The sequence below is a fragment of the Somniosus microcephalus genome, chromosome 3 (genome assembly GCF_052327205.1).
Source record: "Somniosus microcephalus isolate GS21.2 chromosome 3, FLI_Smic_1.0, whole genome shotgun sequence".
Taxonomy (NCBI): Eukaryota; Metazoa; Chordata; class Chondrichthyes; order Squaliformes; family Somniosidae; genus Somniosus; species Somniosus microcephalus.
The window spans coordinates 35,082,949-35,102,410 of record NC_140989.1 but is presented as its reverse complement, the minus strand read 5'-3'; the positions used below and the strand labels follow the sequence as shown (position 1 = coordinate 35,102,410).

General features: G+C 49.3%; 1 protein-coding gene across 1 annotated transcript in view; it reads right to left on the bottom strand.

Annotated features, from left to right (window-relative positions):
• Positions 1 to 9,548: 9,548 nt before the first annotated feature.
• The window catches only part of LOC147120970 (proton-coupled folate transporter), a 125,692-nt gene continuing 115,778 nt past the window's right edge, over positions 9,549 to 19,462 (bottom strand). The window contains exons 5-6 of the mRNA XM_085980070.1: positions 18,730 to 18,813; positions 9,549 to 9,709 (exon numbers count right to left, since the gene is read on the bottom strand). Coding sequence (XP_085836196.1) covers positions 9,549 to 9,709; positions 18,730 to 18,813 — 245 coding nt within the window. The remainder of the gene's footprint in view (positions 9,710 to 18,729; positions 18,814 to 19,462) is intronic.

Here is a 19,462-nt window from a genome sequence, read left to right as displayed (position 1 = left end):
ACGCAGTTGAGGCCAATTCATTAAATATATTCAAGAAGGCATTAGATATATTTCTTAAGGCTAAAGGGATCAAGGGATATGGGGAGAAAGCAGGGACAGGGTGCTGAATTTGGATGATCAGCCATGATCTCATTAAATGGCGGAACAGGCTCGAGGGGCCGAATGGCCTACTCCTGCTCCTATCTTCTATGTTACACCTGCTTTTACCAAGTGTAAAATTTCTAAGGGTTTTCAGCGGGCGGAGGTTCTGCAGAAGGCGGAACTCTCTGCCCGCAGAGGCCCTTCTCCAGGGCAGGCGTCCGATCTGTCAAGAGGATTCGCTTGGCATGCCTGAAGCCGGCATTTCTGATGTCCCTATGGGTGTGTACACAGCTCGTACACGCCCGTAGGCATCGGAAAATATGGGCCAATAGGTCTAAACTGTATTAGAAGTCAGAATATCAAATTAAGCTCACAAAACAAGAGTGCGTGCAGTGTTTCACACCAAGAGACGGGAGTCTAAGGATATTCCAGCCCCACCATTACTGTCAAATTCTGTTGATAATACTCCTGTGACGTGCTTTGGGATGTTTTATTATGTTAAAGGTGCTATATAAATGAAAGGTGTTGTTGTTGTTGATGACGTAGCCCATGAATTTCTACCTATCTTCTTTGAACAAGAGTCAGGGTGATCTCATCATTCTACAACCTCCACCGCCCCACTTTAAATTGTCAATGTTGTTACTGCAGTGGACATAGTTATTCAATATTGGAGTCATTCCCTTGCCTAGACCACAAACTGCAATTATGCTCAGGTCGTCTCCAGTACATAATCGCTGTCAACCCGGGAACACCTTTGTGTTGTACATTGCAGGTGTAACAGATATCACAAGCACAAAGATAACTTAAAAAAGGAGATATCTAAAAGTGGAAGTTGGAATGGTATGTTTGGAAAAGATCATCAGTGTTAAAGCAATGGGAGTGGGGGGTGGGGCGGGGGGGAAGAGAGGAAAACAAACAACTCATCAAAGATTAACATTTACAGAGTTAAGCTGTTTGTGCAATGTATTTCAATTGTATCTGATTCTAAAGTGATCTTATAGATTTCACTGAAGAACATCGTTTATGAAATCACATGCATGCTTTGTGTGCAGTATCTTCTGTTAACGCTTTGCCACAGTTCCAACTGATAAAAGGTGCTCAAGTGAAACAGAAATTTTACTGAATTACTTTTTTTTTTAAATCAGCTGAAACATCTTGGGTGATCCTGTGGGTTACTCCCACCATCCTACATTAGGATCACAAAAGAACAAAAGCCACAATCTTCTGCCATTTCGTGATGAACCGAACTACAATGCATAGAATTACATAGAACGTGAAGCACAGAAAATGGCCATCCGGCCCAACTGGTCCATGCCGGTGTTTATGCTGGACATGAGCCTCCTCCCACCCCTCTTCTTCTAACCCTATCAGCATCGAGAGTGTTCAACTTTCCTTCTAACAGAAGGCTCACGATCTAGGAATATAGGGCAAATTGCTCAAAATCCTCTGCTCTACCTAGCAACACTACAAAGGATGTGCTTACATCATCAGAAACATACAGGGCAAGGGATTCCCCATCTTGCTGCAATGTAATAATTTGCACTTTCTTAAGAGTAAGGTTATTTTCCTTCTTGGTCTCTGTTCTCCCAGCCATACAGGCCCCTAACTTGACCACTACTTCGACGATGCAGAAACCTGGTTTAAAAACAATCTTCCTAAATTTCGAAACAAGCTGAACAAAGTGCCACAAATAATCCCACTAAATGGCGATAAAGAAGTTGCTAACACTAGAAAGAGGGATTACGGTCTCAGGCTGGCCTGAGGGGGTGGGGGGAGCCTCCCAGTCTCGGGCCGTGCGCCGACGGCACACCATGGGTTGTGCGGCCGGAAATGGGCCATAACTTAGGGTATTGAACAAGTTGAGCAGCACCTATATTTGGGAAAAGTGTCCATGGTTGATGGAAGGAATAGGCTCGAGAGCGCAATGGTCTTTTTTCTTCCGATTCTTATTTTCCGTCCAGCCCCACTCTCCAAAAAAAAATCCAAATTTTTGGCTCTTATCATAAATTAAGCTAAGTCAGCTATATCATTATTGAGCTTCACAAGATAATATAGAACAAGAAGTCTATTTGAGCCTTCAAGTCCATTACTTTCAAGGCTACTGACTACTCGTAAAATGTAATTAATCTCTGAGAGAAGTGAAGAATTGCAGGTACAACCTTAAGAAGATAAAACCGTGAAACATGGCCCTGGCTCCATAGTATTCTAGTGAAAAATTCCAGGATATCTAACCAACATTACAACCTATATTGTTCAACCAGTCGTATTACACAGATGACATTTCAATGGTCCTACTAGTACAGAAACCATTATATTTTTACAGTATTTGGTCATCAATCTACTTTTATACTTAATAGTTTTGAATCCCATTCATTAGTAGGTACTGCATAATCATGATCTCGTTGAATAGCAGAGCTGTCTCGAGGGAACTCCTGTTTCATAAGATCCTTTTTAAAAGGAATTAATACAGCATTTATTGCCTTTGCTGAGTGTGTACTCTATTAAATTTACTGCTCAGAGGAGAAAGTCACCCATCATTCTGAATAAAATTGGTGAGGCACAAATTAATGTGTGTGTTGGGAGGGGGGGAGAAAGAGTAGGGTGGCCAGCTTTGGTTGGACGTATTCCTGGAGGTGTCATCACATGACCTCCTGCCTCCAACCACCCCGCCCCACACTCCTGCCATTGGTCGTCCAACATGTCCATACTCGTGGTGCACCGCCTTCCCAAGGCCAATTGGAAAGCGGTTAGACTCTTCAGGTGCGATCTTGCCAGCCCTGGGGAGGCGGGACGGCCAGGAAAATGACAGAATCTGGGTGCCAGGAGGCGGGTAGCCGACCCGCGCCGGGTCCCGTCTCCTTGGAGGCGGGTAGGGGATTAGTTAACAGGCAGATAAGAGGATTATCCCCATTTTGCCCACACAAGTGCGGGCTTCCCGAAGGCTGCGAACCCCGCCAGGGTCACCGAGGCGAGCAGTGGGTCTGCGGGGGTCGGAGGGGTGCAAAAGTGCGCTGTGAAGATAAGTGATGGGTGCAAGTGTGGAGAGGTGAGTATGTGAGGTAAGTGGAAAGTGTTAGTAAAAGTTTACTTACCTTTGTTTCTTCCTGCAGGCTTCAAGAGTTGGGTATGAGGAGAGTCTCGCACCTCCGTGGCAGAGATGACAGATGGCCGCTGCATTCTCCAATGCAGCAACCATCTAATTTCTGCTAAAGAAAGAGGTTTGATGAGTCTTGAATTCAAGAACTCATCAAACTACAGAGAAGGTCAGTGTTTAACAGCTTCACAGAGCTGTCAAACGATGACAATTCATCTGTCTAAAATTTTTGACAAATGAAACGTCATACGTTGACGTTCTCTGTAACCGGCTTTCCCTTAATTGGCCTGCTTATCCCGCTGGGCGGGCTTAACAAGGTCAATCAAGGGAAAATAGCCTGGGTTGGCCAGAAGTTGATGGAGGCGGGACTAAAACCTGACAAGTGGGAGTCCCACCTCCAAAAGCTCCCCATTGGCAAAATCCAGCCCTTCATTACCTGATTGGATGATTCTTGACTGTCAGTCAAACAGACTTTTTACCCCCCGCCGTGCCCAATATTTTTATAACTCGTAAATAAAAGTGTTCAAAGAAAATTTTTTTGAAACAATTTTTAATTGCCTCTATGATTTTTTTCCAGGGTTGCTCCTGGAGATTAGTCTTGAACTCATGGAGACTCCAGGGCAATGCTGGGGGATTGGCAACTCTATTGGGGGAGGGGGGGATGTGGCGGTGTTGGGTTGTGATATAATATTAACAGATACATGGCTCGGACTATGGCAGGACTGGCAACTAAACATTTCTTAGTTACAAAATATTCAGGATAGATAGCAGTATTATCCAAAGTTAACATGGGCCAGAATAATGGGTGACTTAAGTCTCCAAAAGGCAGACTGTAGTAAAAATATGTAAGTGGAAAAGAAGGTTTCTACAATGTGTCCAAGACTGATTTCTGGACCTGTATGTTTTTAAGTTCAACAAGAAGGGAAGCAGTGTTGGATATAGTTTGAAAGAACGGAGACATGTAGGTAATGTAAGGGTAAGGGAATAGCTAAGAACCAATAACCATAACATTATTAGATTCAACGTAAAAAGCAAAAAGACGAGAAATAAAGATAAAAGGTACTTGACTGGGGGAAAAAAAGACATTTTCTATTAGACAAAGCCCAGCTAAATCGGAAAGAAAAACACAGCAGATAAGACAGTTGTCAAACAATAGGAAACTTTCAAACAGGAGATGAATAAGGTACATGTTAGTCCTATTCTCACAGGTAGTAAATGGGGTGCAGCAAAAGCAGGTGTTCCATGGATGAAAAATTCCCTAGAAATTCAGTTGCGTTCGCCAGCCGTTAGCGCCTTAGGAGGGGTAGATCTCGAGCGCTAGGCACTTAGCGCCCGGGCGCAGGACGATCTGCGCCTACGCCCAACTTCAGTAGACATTTAGCGCCGGCGTCATTTCGTCATGCAACGCCCTTTGTGCGCCCCAAACCGGAACTTCAGTCGCGCCCGCCCAATGTGGGCATGGCGGTGTTAAGAACTGTGAAGTGGAACGCAGCAGAGGCCCTGCGGGCCTCGGGGAGCGCTAATTAAAGGGCACTTACACTGAACTATAAAGGCCAGCCATTTTGCTGCAATGACTTTTCTGCAACGGATTTCTGGACAGAGACCAAGGAAGAGACCTTACTGATTTGGCCCAACATAGGAGAGGTATTTTTGGCTTCTGGCCAGAGCTTGGAAATTTGCCTCATTGTGATTTCATTGTTTGCAAGTATATTATGGGGGCTGCATGGGGTTCCAACCCTCAGTTCCAGCATTATGTGCGAAGGGCTCGCAGACGCTGTGTGAGAGGGACAGCCATGCCTAGACACAGAGGGGGCATCAGGCGTCGGCAACGTAGGCCTTACCCACTCAAGGAATACCGCCAGCAGGTGTCCTATCTCACCATGACTGCCGCGCAGTGTGTTAAGAGGCTGCGCTTCAGAAGGGAGGTGGTTGCAGAGATCTGCCAGCTGCTTCACAGAGATCTGCATCCACAGCTGATGTGCAGGACGTCTCTGTCAGTGGAAGTGAAGGTCACGGTGGCTCTGAACTTTTATGCAAGCGGCTCCTTCCAAGCCGCTGCTGGGGACATAGCTAACATCTCCCAGTTCGCCGTGCATCGCTGCATCCGGCAGGTCACCGATGCCCTTTTCACAAGGAGACACCAATTCATCTCCTTTCCCATGACCCTAGAGAGGCAGGAGCAGCGTGCAGTCGGATTTGCGAGGATCGCCGACTTCCCCATGGTGCAGGGCGCCATTGACTGCACGCATGTGGCTTTGCGGGCACCTATCGACAATGCCGAGGATTACCGCAACCGGAAGGGCTACCATTCCCTCAATGTACAGCTGGTGTGTGACCACAGGCAGCGCATCCTAGCTGTCAATGCCCGCTTTCCAGGCAGCAGCCACGATGCATTTATCCTGCGCCAGACTACTGTGGCTGACATGTTCCAGGCACAGCCTCCCCCAAGAGGATGGCTTATCGGGGACAAAGGCTATCCTTTGTGTACATGGCTCATGACCCCGCTCCGCGCGCCCAGGACCCCTGCTGAGGAGGCATACAACGAAAGCCATCAAACCACAAGGAACATCATAGAGCAAACGATTGGCGTCCTCAAGCAACGGTTCCGCTGCCTGGATCGCTCCGGCGGATCTCTGCAGTATTCGCCGGATAGAGTCTCCCAGTTCGTCGTCGTTTGCTGCATGCTGCACAACCTGGCTATCCGCAGGACTCAGGCACTGCCACCTCACGTTGGACCACCACCTCAGGAGGATGAGCAGGAGGACCATGAGGAGGAGGAGGAGTACCAGCCCAGGAGGGAGCCACAAGGTCCAAGGGCCGTCCGTCGGCGGCTTATTGAACGACACTTCTAGGCCCTCTGTCAGGGAATGGCTTGTGGCAATGAAGGCACATGAATGCAGCCGCTCTGCAAGCCCTCAGCCGGTTAACGCAACAACCACTTGAAACATCACACATGGACAAGCTGAATAAAGAAAAAGCTTTATTGAACAAACTCAGGGCCCTTCCCACATGAAACCCAAAAACAGACAACACCCCCAAAACACAGTCAAAAACATATCTCACTCCCACAACCTGGGGAGGAATAACAAAACTTGTCCATCCAAATGGCCTTCATCCTCAGCCTTAGCAAAAGAACCCCCCCCATAGACAACACAACCACCCCCATATAAAAAAACATTTGCCAACACACTCTACTTTGTGTGCCGAGAGGGCGAGTCCTTGTCCAGGCTTTTCCGGCCCCTGGCCGACCTGCTGCTCCGCCTCAACCTGGGCCCTGTGGGTGCTGCAAGGCTGGGGGAAGGCTCCTGAGGGGCACATTGCGTGACGGCAGATGCCCTTGGGGGTCGGCCTAGACGAGCTCTGGCCCTCGAGGGGCCGGCTGCTGACTGCTGCAGCTGTGGCTGGGCAGCATCAGTCCCTCCAGCAGCTCGTCGCAGCTTCGCTGGGGGAGTGGCAGTGGCGGCTGCAGCAATGGGGGCAAGCTGGCTGATGCCAGGCGCTCGCTGCTCGCCTGAGACACTGGCACTCGGCCGGGCTGGCACTGCAGCAAGCGCAGCAATCTGGTGAAGGCCAGACCGCTGTGCTGCTGCAGCGCGGCGGGTTCCCTGGCGATGCCTGCCTGACACAGCGAGTGTGGCAGCAGTGAGTGCCCGTACTGCCCTGGTCTGTGCCCACATCAGACCAGCCAGTGACTGCACGGCACCACTGATCAACTGTCCACTCGCTGCCTGTGCTGCCCTGAATTCGTCCCGACTCGCGTCCTGTGCTGCCCTGAACTCGGCCCGACTCGCGTCCTGTGCTGCCCTCAATTCGGCCCGACTCGCGTCCTGTGGTGCCCCGAATTCGGCCCGACTCGCGTCCTGTGATGCCCCGAATTGTTCGAGACCCCTGGCCTGTGCTGCCGCGAGTTGTTCGAAACCCCTGGCCTGTGAGGCCCCGAAATCGGACACACTATGAGCCAGGGACTCAATGGCCTCAGGCAACCGTGCCACAACCCCCATGAACTCGGTGTGCCGACAATCCGAGTCCGCGGACATTTGATCAAGGAGGCGCACCTCCTGGGCGAGGACCGTCTCCGGACTGGAGGCCGGACTCTCCCTCTGGGGAGAAGGCAGCCGAGCTGCCCGACCCTTCCCGCGTGGCTGCACGCCACTGGGCCCAGCAACTACACTCCCCTGCAACACTTCCCCCCTCTGGGGAGAAGGCAGCCGTGCTGCCCGACCCTTCCCGCGTGGCTGGACGCCACTGGGCACAGGAGCTACACCCCCCTGCAACACTTCCCCCTGGCTCTCCTCCAAGGAAGACGTGTCCCCTCCATTGCCATCCCCTGGCGCGGATGAGGGTTCCCCCGATGGGCCGCCTTCCTCTTGCTCCTCCTCGTCCTCCTCTTCCGAGGGACTGACACTCACAGCTTCAGGGACCTCCTCCTCACCAGCTGAAAGCAGGAAGGCACAAGAGTAGCTTTAGAGTGAGGACAGGGCGTCAGCGAGGGAGGCATGAGTGGTGGCATTCTGCGCATTGGTCGGACAGTGGCAAAGGATGTAGATCTGAAGCGCAAGGGGAACGAGAGAGGTCCAAAAGGTCATGTCCTTACCATTGGGGCCCAGCACAGGGTCGGCATCTCCAATTGCAACAGGGCCAATCACCCGGGCACCCATGAGTCGACCCACGCGCTCCTCCAGGTCACTGAGCTCCTGGAACTGGGCACGGCCTCCCCCGGTGACATTCCGGCTCTTCATATTCTGGGCCAGCTTGGCCTGCAAGAGAAAGGACGGCCTCTAAGTACAGTGTGGTGCCCTGTTGTTGTGTGCACTGCCTCCCATGGTCGAATAGCTTGGCCAGTGTGGTGCCCTGTTGTTGTGTGCACTGCCTCCCATGGTCGAATAGCTTGGCCAGTGTGTAAAGTGCAGAAAGTGCAATTGATGTTCATGCCAGTGCCATAGCTGCTGGATGAGGGCTGGCCATTAGGCCTTTGAGGTCCCTTTGCCCATAATGTGAGGTGCACATGCAAGGATGAGGAGGACACTGGAAAGGGTACTCACCCTGACAATCCGAGTGAGGTCGTTAAACCTTTTCCGGCATTGGACAACAGTCCGGGGGACATCGCAGGTGGCTGTGACCCTCTGGGCGATATCCCTCCAGGCTCTCCTGTACACCCTGTTGGGAGGCTTCTTGCCACTGTCCGGGAACAAGATATGGCTTCTCTTCTCCAAAGCCCTAACCAGCACCTTTAAATCATGGCCAGAGAAGCGCTGCGCTCGCTCACGGGCCCTCTGCATCCTTCCTGGTGCTATTTCTCTCCAGCAGCAGTGTTTAGGCCTAGCTGGAGGGCTGCAGTATCCAGGGCGTGGCAGCAGACCAAGTCGACCCTTCCCCCTTTAAGAGCTGGCCGACGCCAGGGTGTCTGCTGTCAATCAAAACATGACCGCACCTGCGCTGCGCCCGGCCTCGGCGGTATCAGTCTGCACCGCCGGCTTAGCGCCTAAGGATAGCCGTGCATCACCAGTTTTAGCGCTCGAGCAAACTCCTTGGCCAAAGCTACTGAATTTCGGCGAACTGCCCTCCACTTCCCGGCGGGCGCAAACTTTAGCGGCCGCCCGACTTTACCGCCCCAAAAGTGGCTATACTGAATTTCTAGGCCTATATGACAAATCTAGGGTTAATCATACAAAAGACAATCAAGCAGAGTATAGAAATATATAATGGTGAAGCAAAAAAAGATTAGAAATGCTAAGAGGGCAAGGAGAAAAAGAAAATTGCAGGGAACTTAAGAGGAAAATAATAATAGAATTTATAAACAGAAAATTATTTTTTAAAGTTTGAAAGAGAAAAAGGAAATCTTTCATGGTAGATGAAAGAATATTGATGATATTAAATGAGTATTTTGTCTCTGTTTTCGCAGAAGATAGTGGAAATTAATGGGTACAAGAGGATGAGGTGGAGCTGAACTAGAACAGCTTAGTCAGAGGAACAGTTAGATGTGGTTTGCAGGTCTTCAGAACTACAGCTCAACATCGGGTGAGGGTTGGCAGCTACAGGCCATAATGGGGACAAGATTACTCACTTAGAAAGATCGAAGTTAATTAAGAATAGCCGGCATGGATTTGTAAAAGCCAGGCCATGTGTGACAAGGCTTTTCTTTCAGAAACTAATAATATGTTGAGAAAGGAAATACGATGGATGCGGAGGATATGGATTTGCTACTGGCAACATAGGATGTTTGTTGATAAGCTTAAGGCATGCGGCATTAAAGGGGAAGTATTGAAGGGACCGTCACTTTCCATTTTGTTATCAATTATTTTATCTGGGAGAGTTATTCACATACATTATATATTATACATACACAGGGAAGCTCATGAAAATAATTAGTTACTTACTGTACAAGGATCAATACAATCACTTGGAAGCCTGCCATCACAATGAAGCAAAATCCAGGCAGTGATGAGAGCGTTTGGGGATAGAGTGCATCAAATGTAGTTGCCCCAATTATAACAGAGATTGTTTCCACAGAAGCCATGTAAGAAAACATTGCACCTATTCATAATATAAAAAAAGTATATGAAATATCAAATTTTAGGTTACAGAACTAATATTCAGTACCAGGTGAACACACAGCAGCTGAAATATCACCATCTTTTAGCCTCTGTGGATAGTGCACAATTAAAATTAGAATTCAGATGAGCAGAACAGAAGAACCTGTAACAAAGACTGAATATTAAAATATTGGCAAAAGTACAAAAACTGGTTCATAATTGTTGCATAAGAGTCAAAAGATCATCTGCTCCACTGCTGTAGCTGTTCATTGCAGATACTGATAGTGGCAATGCAAATAGCTGGATAGTTAAATAGCATTTTCAATGATGAGATGACTGAGAGAACATAGTGATCTGTGGTATATGAGCCAAAATAGAAGAAAACCAAAGATCAACATGGAAGAGAAAATAAAACATATGAAAACAGAAGATGAGGTTACGAACCGATATCAATAGACGCAAACGTTTATCTTAGTTTGACTGAAAACAGTCTGATAAGTCTACAGAAAGAGTAACAAAGCATTTCAGGACATTTGTACATGATACACTATCAACAACACCAAAGACTACGAGTTGAACTTATACGAAGTAAGCTTTTATTGACTAAGAACTGGAGCATGCCTCTGCTAGTGGATCCATCCTAAGAGCTCCCGGGGGAAGGGTGGTGAGTCACCTTTATACCCGGGCTTAGGGGTGGAGCCAGGGGCGGGGACATGCCCAGACCTGTACAGAGTTAACAGTGGTTTACCACACAGACATGTACAGAGTTAGCAGTGGTTTACCACATTCACCCCTCGTTTAAAAAAAGAGTCCGGCGGGGTGAAGTGTTTCAAAAGTTCGTATACGAAAGTCTCTCCGGGGGTCTTGTCTGCCGTAATGATCTTCGTGGTGCCGGTTGCGGCGGTTCTTTGCCCGCGGCCGCTTCTCGCGTGGGACGGAGCACTGGCGTGTCGTCCTCTCGGGGTAGGGATGGCACCGGCATGTCGTCAGTTCGTGGTAGACAACCCGGTGGTGCGTCGTGGGTAGTGGTGGTGGGTGGAGGTAGTGGATGGTGATCGATGGTGTTTCGGGTGGTACCTGAGGGTGCAAGGTCTCGAATTGAGACTGTGTCCTCCCGCCTGTCAGGATACGCCACGTAGGCGTACTGTGGGTTGGCGTGGAGGAGGTGAACCTTTTCGACCAGGGGGTCCATCTTATGGCTCCTCACGTGTTTCCTGAGCAGGACGGGTCCCGGAGACGTCAGCCATGGCGGTAGTGGTGTCCCCGAGGTGGATTTCCTGGGGAAGACGAACATCTTCTCGTGAGGGGTGGCGTTTGTGGCAGTACAGAGCAGTGATCGTATGGAGTGGAGCACATCGGGGAGGACATCTTGCCAGCGGGAGATTGGGAGGCCCTTGGATTTTAGGGCGAGCATGGCGGTCTTCCACACCGTTGCATTCTCCCTCTCTACCTGTCCGTTACCCCGGGGGTTGTAGCTGGTAGTCCTGCTCGTGGCTATGCCCTTCTCGAGCAGGTACTGGCGCAGCTCGTCGCTCATGAACGATGAGCCCCTGTCGCTGTGGATGTAATTGGGGAAGCCAAATATGGCGAACAGTTCGTTGAGGCACCTGATGACTGTGGCGCTGGTCATGTCTGGGCAGGGGATGGCGAAGGGGAAACGGGAGTACTCGTCAATAATATTGAGGAAGTACGTGTTGCGGTCAGAGGAGGGAAGGGGCCCCTTGAAATCGACGCTGAGACGTTCGAAGGGGCGGGTGGCTTTAATCAGGTGTGCCCTGTCTGGCCTATAAAAATGCGGTTTGCATTCGGCGCAGACCTGGCAGTTCCTGGTCATGGTCCTGACCTTCTCGATGGAGTAAGGCAGGTTGCGAGCTTTAATAAAATGGAAGAACCTGGTGACCCCCGGGTGGCAGAGATCATTGTGGAGGGTCTGTAGCCTATCGACTTGTGCGTTGGCACATGTCCCACGGGATAGGGCGTCTGGGGGCTCATTAAGTTTCCCGGGCCGGTATAAGATATCGTAGTTGTAGGTGGATAACTCGATCCTCCACCGCAATATCTTATCATTTTTGATTTTCCCCCTTTGTCTGTTGTTAAACATAAATGCTACTGACCGTTGGTCAGTGAGCAGGGTGAAACGTTTACCGGCCAGGTAATGCCTCCAGTGCCGTACAGCCTCCACTATCGCCTGGGCCTCCTGCTCGACTGAGGAGTGTCAAATTTCGGGGCCCTGGAGGGTCCGTGAAAAGAAGGCCACGGGTCTCCCCGCCTGGTTAAGGGTTGCGGCTAGGGCGAAGTCGGATGCATCGCTCTCCACTTGGAAAGGGATGGACTCATCCACTGCGTGCATTGTGGCCTTCGCAATGTCCTCTTTTATGAGGGTGAAGGCCGCACGGGCCTCTGTCGTCAGGGGGAAGGAGGTTGACTTGATGAGGGGCCGGGCTTTGTCCGCATAGTTGGGCACCCACTGGGCGTAGTAAGAGAAGAACCCTAGGCATCTCTTCAGGGCTTTTAGGCAGTGGGGGAGGGGTAGTTCCAGGAGGGGGCGCATTCGGTCGGGGTCGGGGCCGATGACTCCGTTTTCCACCACGCAGCCAAGAATAGCGAGGCGCGTGGTGCGGAACATACATTTTTCTCTGTTGTATGTCAGATTCAGCCGTTGGGCCGTACGGAGGAATTTTTCTAGGTTGGCGTCGTGGTCATGCCGGTCATGGCCGCAGATGGTGACATTGTCTAGATAGGGGAAGGTGGCCTGCAGCGCGTTCTGGTTAACCATCCGGTCCATCTCCCTTTGGAAGACCGAGACCCCGTTGGTGACGCCGAAGGGGACTCGGAGGAAGTGGTAGAGGCGGCCGTCAGCCTCGAAGGCCGTGTACTGGCGGCCCTCAGGCCTGATGGGGAGCTGGTGGTATGCCGACTTCAGATCAATCGTCGAGAATACCCGGTATTGTGCTATCTGGTTGACCATGTCAGATATGCGGGGAAGTGGGTATGCGTCTAATTGCGCGTATCAATTGATCGTCTGGCTGTAATCAATAACCAGGCGCTGTTTTTCGCCAGTCTTCACTACCACCACTTGGGCTCGCCATGGGCTGGTGCTGCCCTCGATAATCCCTTCCCTCAGGAGTCTTTCTACTTCTGATTTAGTAAAGCTCCTATCCCCGGCACTGTACCGCCTGCTTTTAGTAGCAATTGGCTTGCAGTCTTTGGCGAGGTTAGCGAACAACGGGGGGGGGGGGGGGGGTTTGACCTTCGGGGTGGACAGGCTGCATACTTTGCGCGGCGCCGTGTTTAAATTCTGTCGGCTGCAGACTGTAAGTGGGGGCAGGGGCCCGCCATATGCCATCGTGACGCTCTCCAGATGGCACTAGAAGTCTAATCCTAGCAGTACGGGAGCGCAGAGCTGTGGCAGGACGAGGAATTTAAAATCTCTGTACTCCACGCCGCTCACTGTCAGAGTCGCTACACAGTGGCCGCCGACGTCCGCCGTATGGGACTTTGAGGCCATAAAGACCTGGTGGCGTGTGGGCATAACCGATAGGGAGTAGCGTCGCACCGTGTCGGGGTGGATGAAGCTCTCTGTGCTTCCGCAGTCGAAAAGGCAATTTGTGGCATGGCCATTTACCTTTACGTTCATCATGGACCTGGCTAGTTGATGGGGCCTAGATTGGTCCAGGGTGATGGAGGCCATCGTCGAGGTCGGTGGGTCGCTGTAGTATTCGCCCGCGCCGGGGGCCTGGTCCCGAAATGGTGTCCAAGATGGCGGCTCCCCCGCGGCTGGTGGTGCCAAAAATGGCGGCCCGCACGGCTCACACGTGGTTGGTGGGGTCCAAAATGGCAGCCTGCACGGTTCACACGCGGCGCTGCTGGAATTGGGGGTCGATTTCACCCTGCACACTCTCGCGTAGTGGCCTTTCTTGCCGCATTTGGAGCAGGTCGCGTCCTTTGCTGGGCATTGCTGTCTGGGGTGCTTGGCCTGGCCGCAGAAGTAGCATTTCTGGCCTCTGGTCATTGCAGCTGTAGTTGGGCTGCTGGCGGCTTGTGGCCTTACCGGGTCCCAAGATGGCTGCTCCCGTGACATCCACGTGGCCATCCGGTCAGGGGGGTAGGCGTCCATGTTCTGGAGGGCCACGTCTAACGAGTTAGCGAGGGCCACCGTCTTCTGCAGGTCGAGCCCCCTCTGTTCCAGCAGCCTCTGCCGTGTATAGTTGGACCTGATGCCGGCTACGTAGGCGTCTCGGATCAGGTCTTCCGTGCATTCCTTGGCCGTCACTGCTTTGCAATTACAGGCCCGGCCGAGGACTCTCAGTGCCAGTAAATATTCGGCGCCCGATTCCCCGGGGCGCTGTTTTCGGGTAGCCAGGAGGTGTCTGGCGTAGACCTCGTTAACAGGCCTCACGTATTGTTCCTTTAGCGTCGCGATGGCGGCCGCGTAAGTTGTGGCGTCTCGGATGATCGAGTAGACTCGGTGGCTCACCCGTGAGTTCAAGACAAGCCGTTTCGCGTCATCTGTAGTGACGGTAGTGCTGGAGGCCTCCAGGAAGGCTTCGAAACAGCTCAGCCAGTGTTCAAAGTTATTGGCTGCATCTGCTGCTTGAGGATCCAGGTCTAAACATTCCGGCTTCAAGATTTGCTCCATGTCGAAAATTTAGTCAATAAAATTGATACACTATCAACAACACGGCAGCACGGTGGCATAGTGGTTAGCACTGTTGCCTCACAGCGCCAGGGACCCGGGTTCGAATCCGGCCTCGGGCGACTGTCTGTGTGGAGTTTGCACATTCTCCCCGTGTTTGCGTGGGTTTCCTCCGGGTGCTCCGGTTTCCTCCCACAGTCCAAAGATGTGCGGGTTAGGTTGATTGGCTATGATAAATTGACCCTTAGTGTTAGGGGGATTAAATACATGGGGTTACGGGGATAGGGTAGGATATGTGTTGGTGTAGGGGTTACGGGGATCGGGTGGGATATGTGTCGGTGCAGGCTCGATGGGCCGAAATGGCCTCTATCTGCACTGTGGGGTTTCTGTGATTCTGTGATTCTGTGTGAACACCAAAGACTACGAGTTGAACTTATACGAAGTAAGCTTTTATTGACTAAGAACTGGAGCATGCCTCTGCTAGTGGATCCATCCTAAGAGCTCCCGGGGGAAGGGTGGTGAGTCACCTTTATACCCGGGCTTAGGGGTGGAGCCAGGGGCGGAGACATGCCCGGACCTGTACAGAGTTAACAGTGGTTTACCACACAGACATGTACAGAGTTAGCAGTGGTTTACCACAGTACATAAATGGAATGGACAACCTACTGGGAAAACCTCTGGCTTTCTACTAAAGGGGTCAAAGTATAAGACCACCTTCTCAAAGGGACTTTACCTTTGTGTAGTTTTGGCAACAACGAACTAATGTGGCTGTATTGCCATTTGTCTACAGCACAACAGAAAGCAATTGCCCATATCTTTCCCGGAGTTGCTTTGTAAGATTTATAAGGAAGTATTAACTGCTTGTGAAAGCTTTCGTGCTTTAATGTTACAGAAGTGAGATTAGGATCATGTTTTAAACCATAGAAACATAGAAGATAGGAGCAGGAGTAGGCCATTCGGCCCCTCGAACCTGCTTCGCCATTCAATGCGATCATGGCTGATCATCCAAATTCAGTACCCTGTCCCTGCCTTCTCCCCATATCCCTTGATCCCTTTAGCCTTAAGAAATATATCTAACTCCTTCTTGAATATATTTAATGAATTGGCCTCAACTGCCTTTTGTGGTAGAGAATTCCACAGGTTCACCACTCTCTGGGTGAAGAAATTCTTCCTCATCTCTGTCCTAAATGGCTTACCCCTTATCCTTAGACTGTGACCCCTGGTTCTGGACTCCCCCGCCATCGGGAACATCCTTCCTGCATCTAGTCTGTCTAGTCCTGTTAGAATTTTATAAGTTTCAATGAGATCCCCTCTTATTCTTCTAAACTCCAGCAATTATAAGCCCAATCAACCCAATCTCTCTTCATACGTCATTCCTGCCATCCCAGGTATCAGTCTGGTGAATCTTCGCTGCACTCCCTCCATGGCAAGAACATCCTTCCTCAGGTAAGGTGACCAAAACTGCACACAATACTCAAGGTGTGGTCTCACCAAGGCCCTGTACAACTGCATCAAGACATCCTTGCTCCTGTACTCGAATCCTCTTGCTATGAAGGCCGACATACCATTTGCCTTCTTAACCGCCTGTTGCACCTGCATGCTTACCTTCAGCGACTGGTGCACAAGGACACCCAGGTCTCGTTGCACTTCCCCTTCTCCCAATCTAGTGCCATTCAGATAATAATCTGCCTTCTTGTTTTTGCCACCAAAGTGGATAACCTCGCATTTATCCACATTATACTGCATCTGCCATGCATCTGCCCAATCACCCAACCTGTCCAAATCATCCTGGAGTTTCTCAGCATCCTCCTCACAGCACACACGCCCACCCAGCTTTGTGTCATCTGCAAACTTGGAGATATTACATCTAGTTCCCTCGTCTAGATCATTAATATATATTGTGAATAGCTAGGGTCCTAGCACCGATCCCTGCAGTACCCCACTAGTCACTGCCTGCTACTTGGAAAAAGACCCGTTTATTCCAACTCTTTGCTTCCTATCTGCCAACCAGTTCTCTATCCAAGTCAGTACCTTACCCCCAATCCCATGTGCTTTAACTTTACACGCTAATCTCTTATGCGGGACCTTATCGAAAGCCTTCTGAAAGTCCAAATACACCACATCCACTAGTTCTCCCTTATCTGTTCTACCAAGTTACATAAGAACATAAGAAATAGGAGCAGGAGTAGGCCATACGGCCCCTCAGGCCTGCTCCGCCATTCAATAGGATCATGGCTGATCTGAATCTAGACTCACGTCCACTTCCCTGCCCTCTCCCCGTAACCCCTAATTCCCTTATCTGCTAGGAAAATGTCTATCTCCATTTTAAATTTATTTAATGTTGCAGCTTCCACAGCTCTCTGGGGTAGCAAATTCCATAGATTTACTACCCTCTGAGTGAAGAAGTTTCTCCTCATCTCAGTTTTGAAAGGGCAGCCCCTTATTCTAAGATTATGCCCCCTAGTTCTAATCTCACCCATCAGTGGAAACATCCTCACCGCATCCACCCGATCAAGCCCCCTCACAATCTTATATGTTTCGATAAGATCGCCTCTCATTCTTCTGAACTCCAATGAGTAGAGTCCCAACGTACTCAACCTTTCCTCATACGTCAACCCCCTCATCTCTGGAATCAACCGAGTGAACCTTCTCTGAACCGCCTCGAGAGCAAGTATATCTTTTCTTAAATATGGAAACCAAAACTGCACGCAGTATTCCAGGTGTGGCCTCACCAATACCCTGTATAACTGCAGCAAGACTTCCCTGTTTTTATACTCCATCCCCCTTGCAATAAAAGCCAAGATTCCATTGGCCTTCCTGATCACCTGCTGCACCTGCATACTAACTTTTTGTGTTTCATGCACCAGGACCCCCAGATCCCTTTGTACTGTAGCATTTTGCAGTTTCTCTCCATTTAGATAATAACTTGCTCTTTGATTTTTTCTGCCAAAGTGCATAACCTCACACTTTCCAACATTATATTGCATCTGCCAAATCTCTGCCCACTCACTTAGCCTGTCTATGTCCTTTTGCAGGTTTTTTATGTCCTCCTCACTCACTGCTTTCCCTCCCATCTTTGTATCGTCGGCAAACTTGGATATGTTGCACTCGGTCCCTTCCTCCAAATCGTTAATATAGATTGTAAAGAGTTGGGGTCCCAACACTGACCCCTGCGGAACACCAATAGTTACTGATTGCCAGCCCGAGAACGAACCATTTATCCCAACTCTTTGTTTTCTGTTAGATAGCCAATCTTCCACCCATGCCAGTATATTACCCCCAATCCCGTGATTTATTATCTTGATCAGTAATCTTGTGTGGAACCTTGTCAAATGCCTTTTGGAAGTCCAAATACACTACATCCACTGGTTCCCCTTTATCCACCCTGTATGTTACATCCTCAAAGAATTCGAGCAAATTTGTCAAACAGGACTTCCCCTTCGTAAAACCATGCTGACTCTGTCCTATTAAATTATGTTTATCCAAATGCTCTGTTACTGTATCCTTAATAATGGACTCCAACATTTTGCCAACCACAGATGTTAGGCTAACTGGGCTATAGTTTCCAGCTTTTTGTCTACTTCCCTTCTTAAATAAGGGTGTTACATTAGCAGTTTTCCAATCTGCCGGGACCTTTCCTGAGTCCAGGGAGTTCTGGAAAATGATCACCAATGCATCCACAATCCCTACCGCCACTTCTCTCAAGACCCTAGGATGTAGGCCATCAGGTCCGGGGGATTTATCCGCCTTAAGTCCCATTATTTTACTGAGTACCATCTCCTTAGTGATTTTAATCGTCTTTAGCTCCTCCCCCCCCCCCCCCATTGCCCCCTGTTTGTCCAGTGTTGGGATATTTTTAGTGTCCTCTACTGTAAAGACTGATACAAAATATTTGTTCAGCATCTTCGCCATCTCCATGTTCCCCACCACTAGTTTCCCAGTCCCATCCTCTATGGGACCAACGTTCACTTTAGCCACCCTTTTTCTTTTTATATAGCTGTAGAAACTCTTGCTATCTGTTTTTATATTCAAAAAATTCCAGTAGATTAGTCAAGCATGATTTACCTTTTGTAAATCCATGTTGATTTTGTCCGATCCTGTCACTGTTTTCCAAGTGCTCTGCTATTACATCTTTTCTAATGGACTTTCCCCACTACCGATGTCAGCCTTACCAGTCTATAATTCCCCGTTTTCTCTCTACCACCTTTTTTTGAATAGTGGGGTAACATTAGCTACCCTCCAATCCATGGGAACTGTTCCAGAGTCTATAGAATTTTGGAAGATGACCAGCAATGCATCTACTATTTGTAATGAATGCAAGTCAAATTGAATTATAACAAAATCATTACATTTAATTATTTCACAAGCAAATCTGCAATATTGACCTTGTTCATTCCGTTCCACGATACTGGATGCCACAGATTGAAGCACAGCCACAGTGAATCCAGAAAGACTATACATTACAGCACCTGAAAGATTAATATATCACATACATGATCAATGTTATTTTGTTAATTTTCACACACAAATCAATTTTACTTAGATCTACACATGTGGACCACGGAGAAAGAAAGAAAAATACTGGACTTACATATCACCTTTTTGATTTCAGGATGTCCCGAAGCACTTTACAGCCAATTAAGTACTTTTGGAATGTAGTCACCGTTTTAATGCAGGGAAACACAACAGCCAAATTAAGCACAGCAAGACCCAAACAAAAATGAGATAATGACCAGATAATCTGATTTAGTGCTGCTGATTGAGGGATAAATATTGACCAGGACATCAAGGAGAACTCCCCTGCTCTTCTTCGAATAGTGCTATGGGATCTTTTACGTGAGAGGGCAAACAGGGCCTCTGTTTAACATCTCATTCAAAAGACACACCTCCGACAGTGCAGCACACGCTCAGTATTGCACTGGAGTGTCAGCCTAGACTTTGTGCTCAAGCCCCTGGACTTGGGACTTGAACCCACAACCTTCTGGCTCTGAGGCAAGATCCTTACTAAGGTAAGGCTTTTGTAAACTGTCTAAACCAACTAACATTTTGAGATTTTTAACTATGGAAGGGGTTTATAGTTTTAATTTAGGTCATGGTTTTGATGCAGTCAGATTCAAA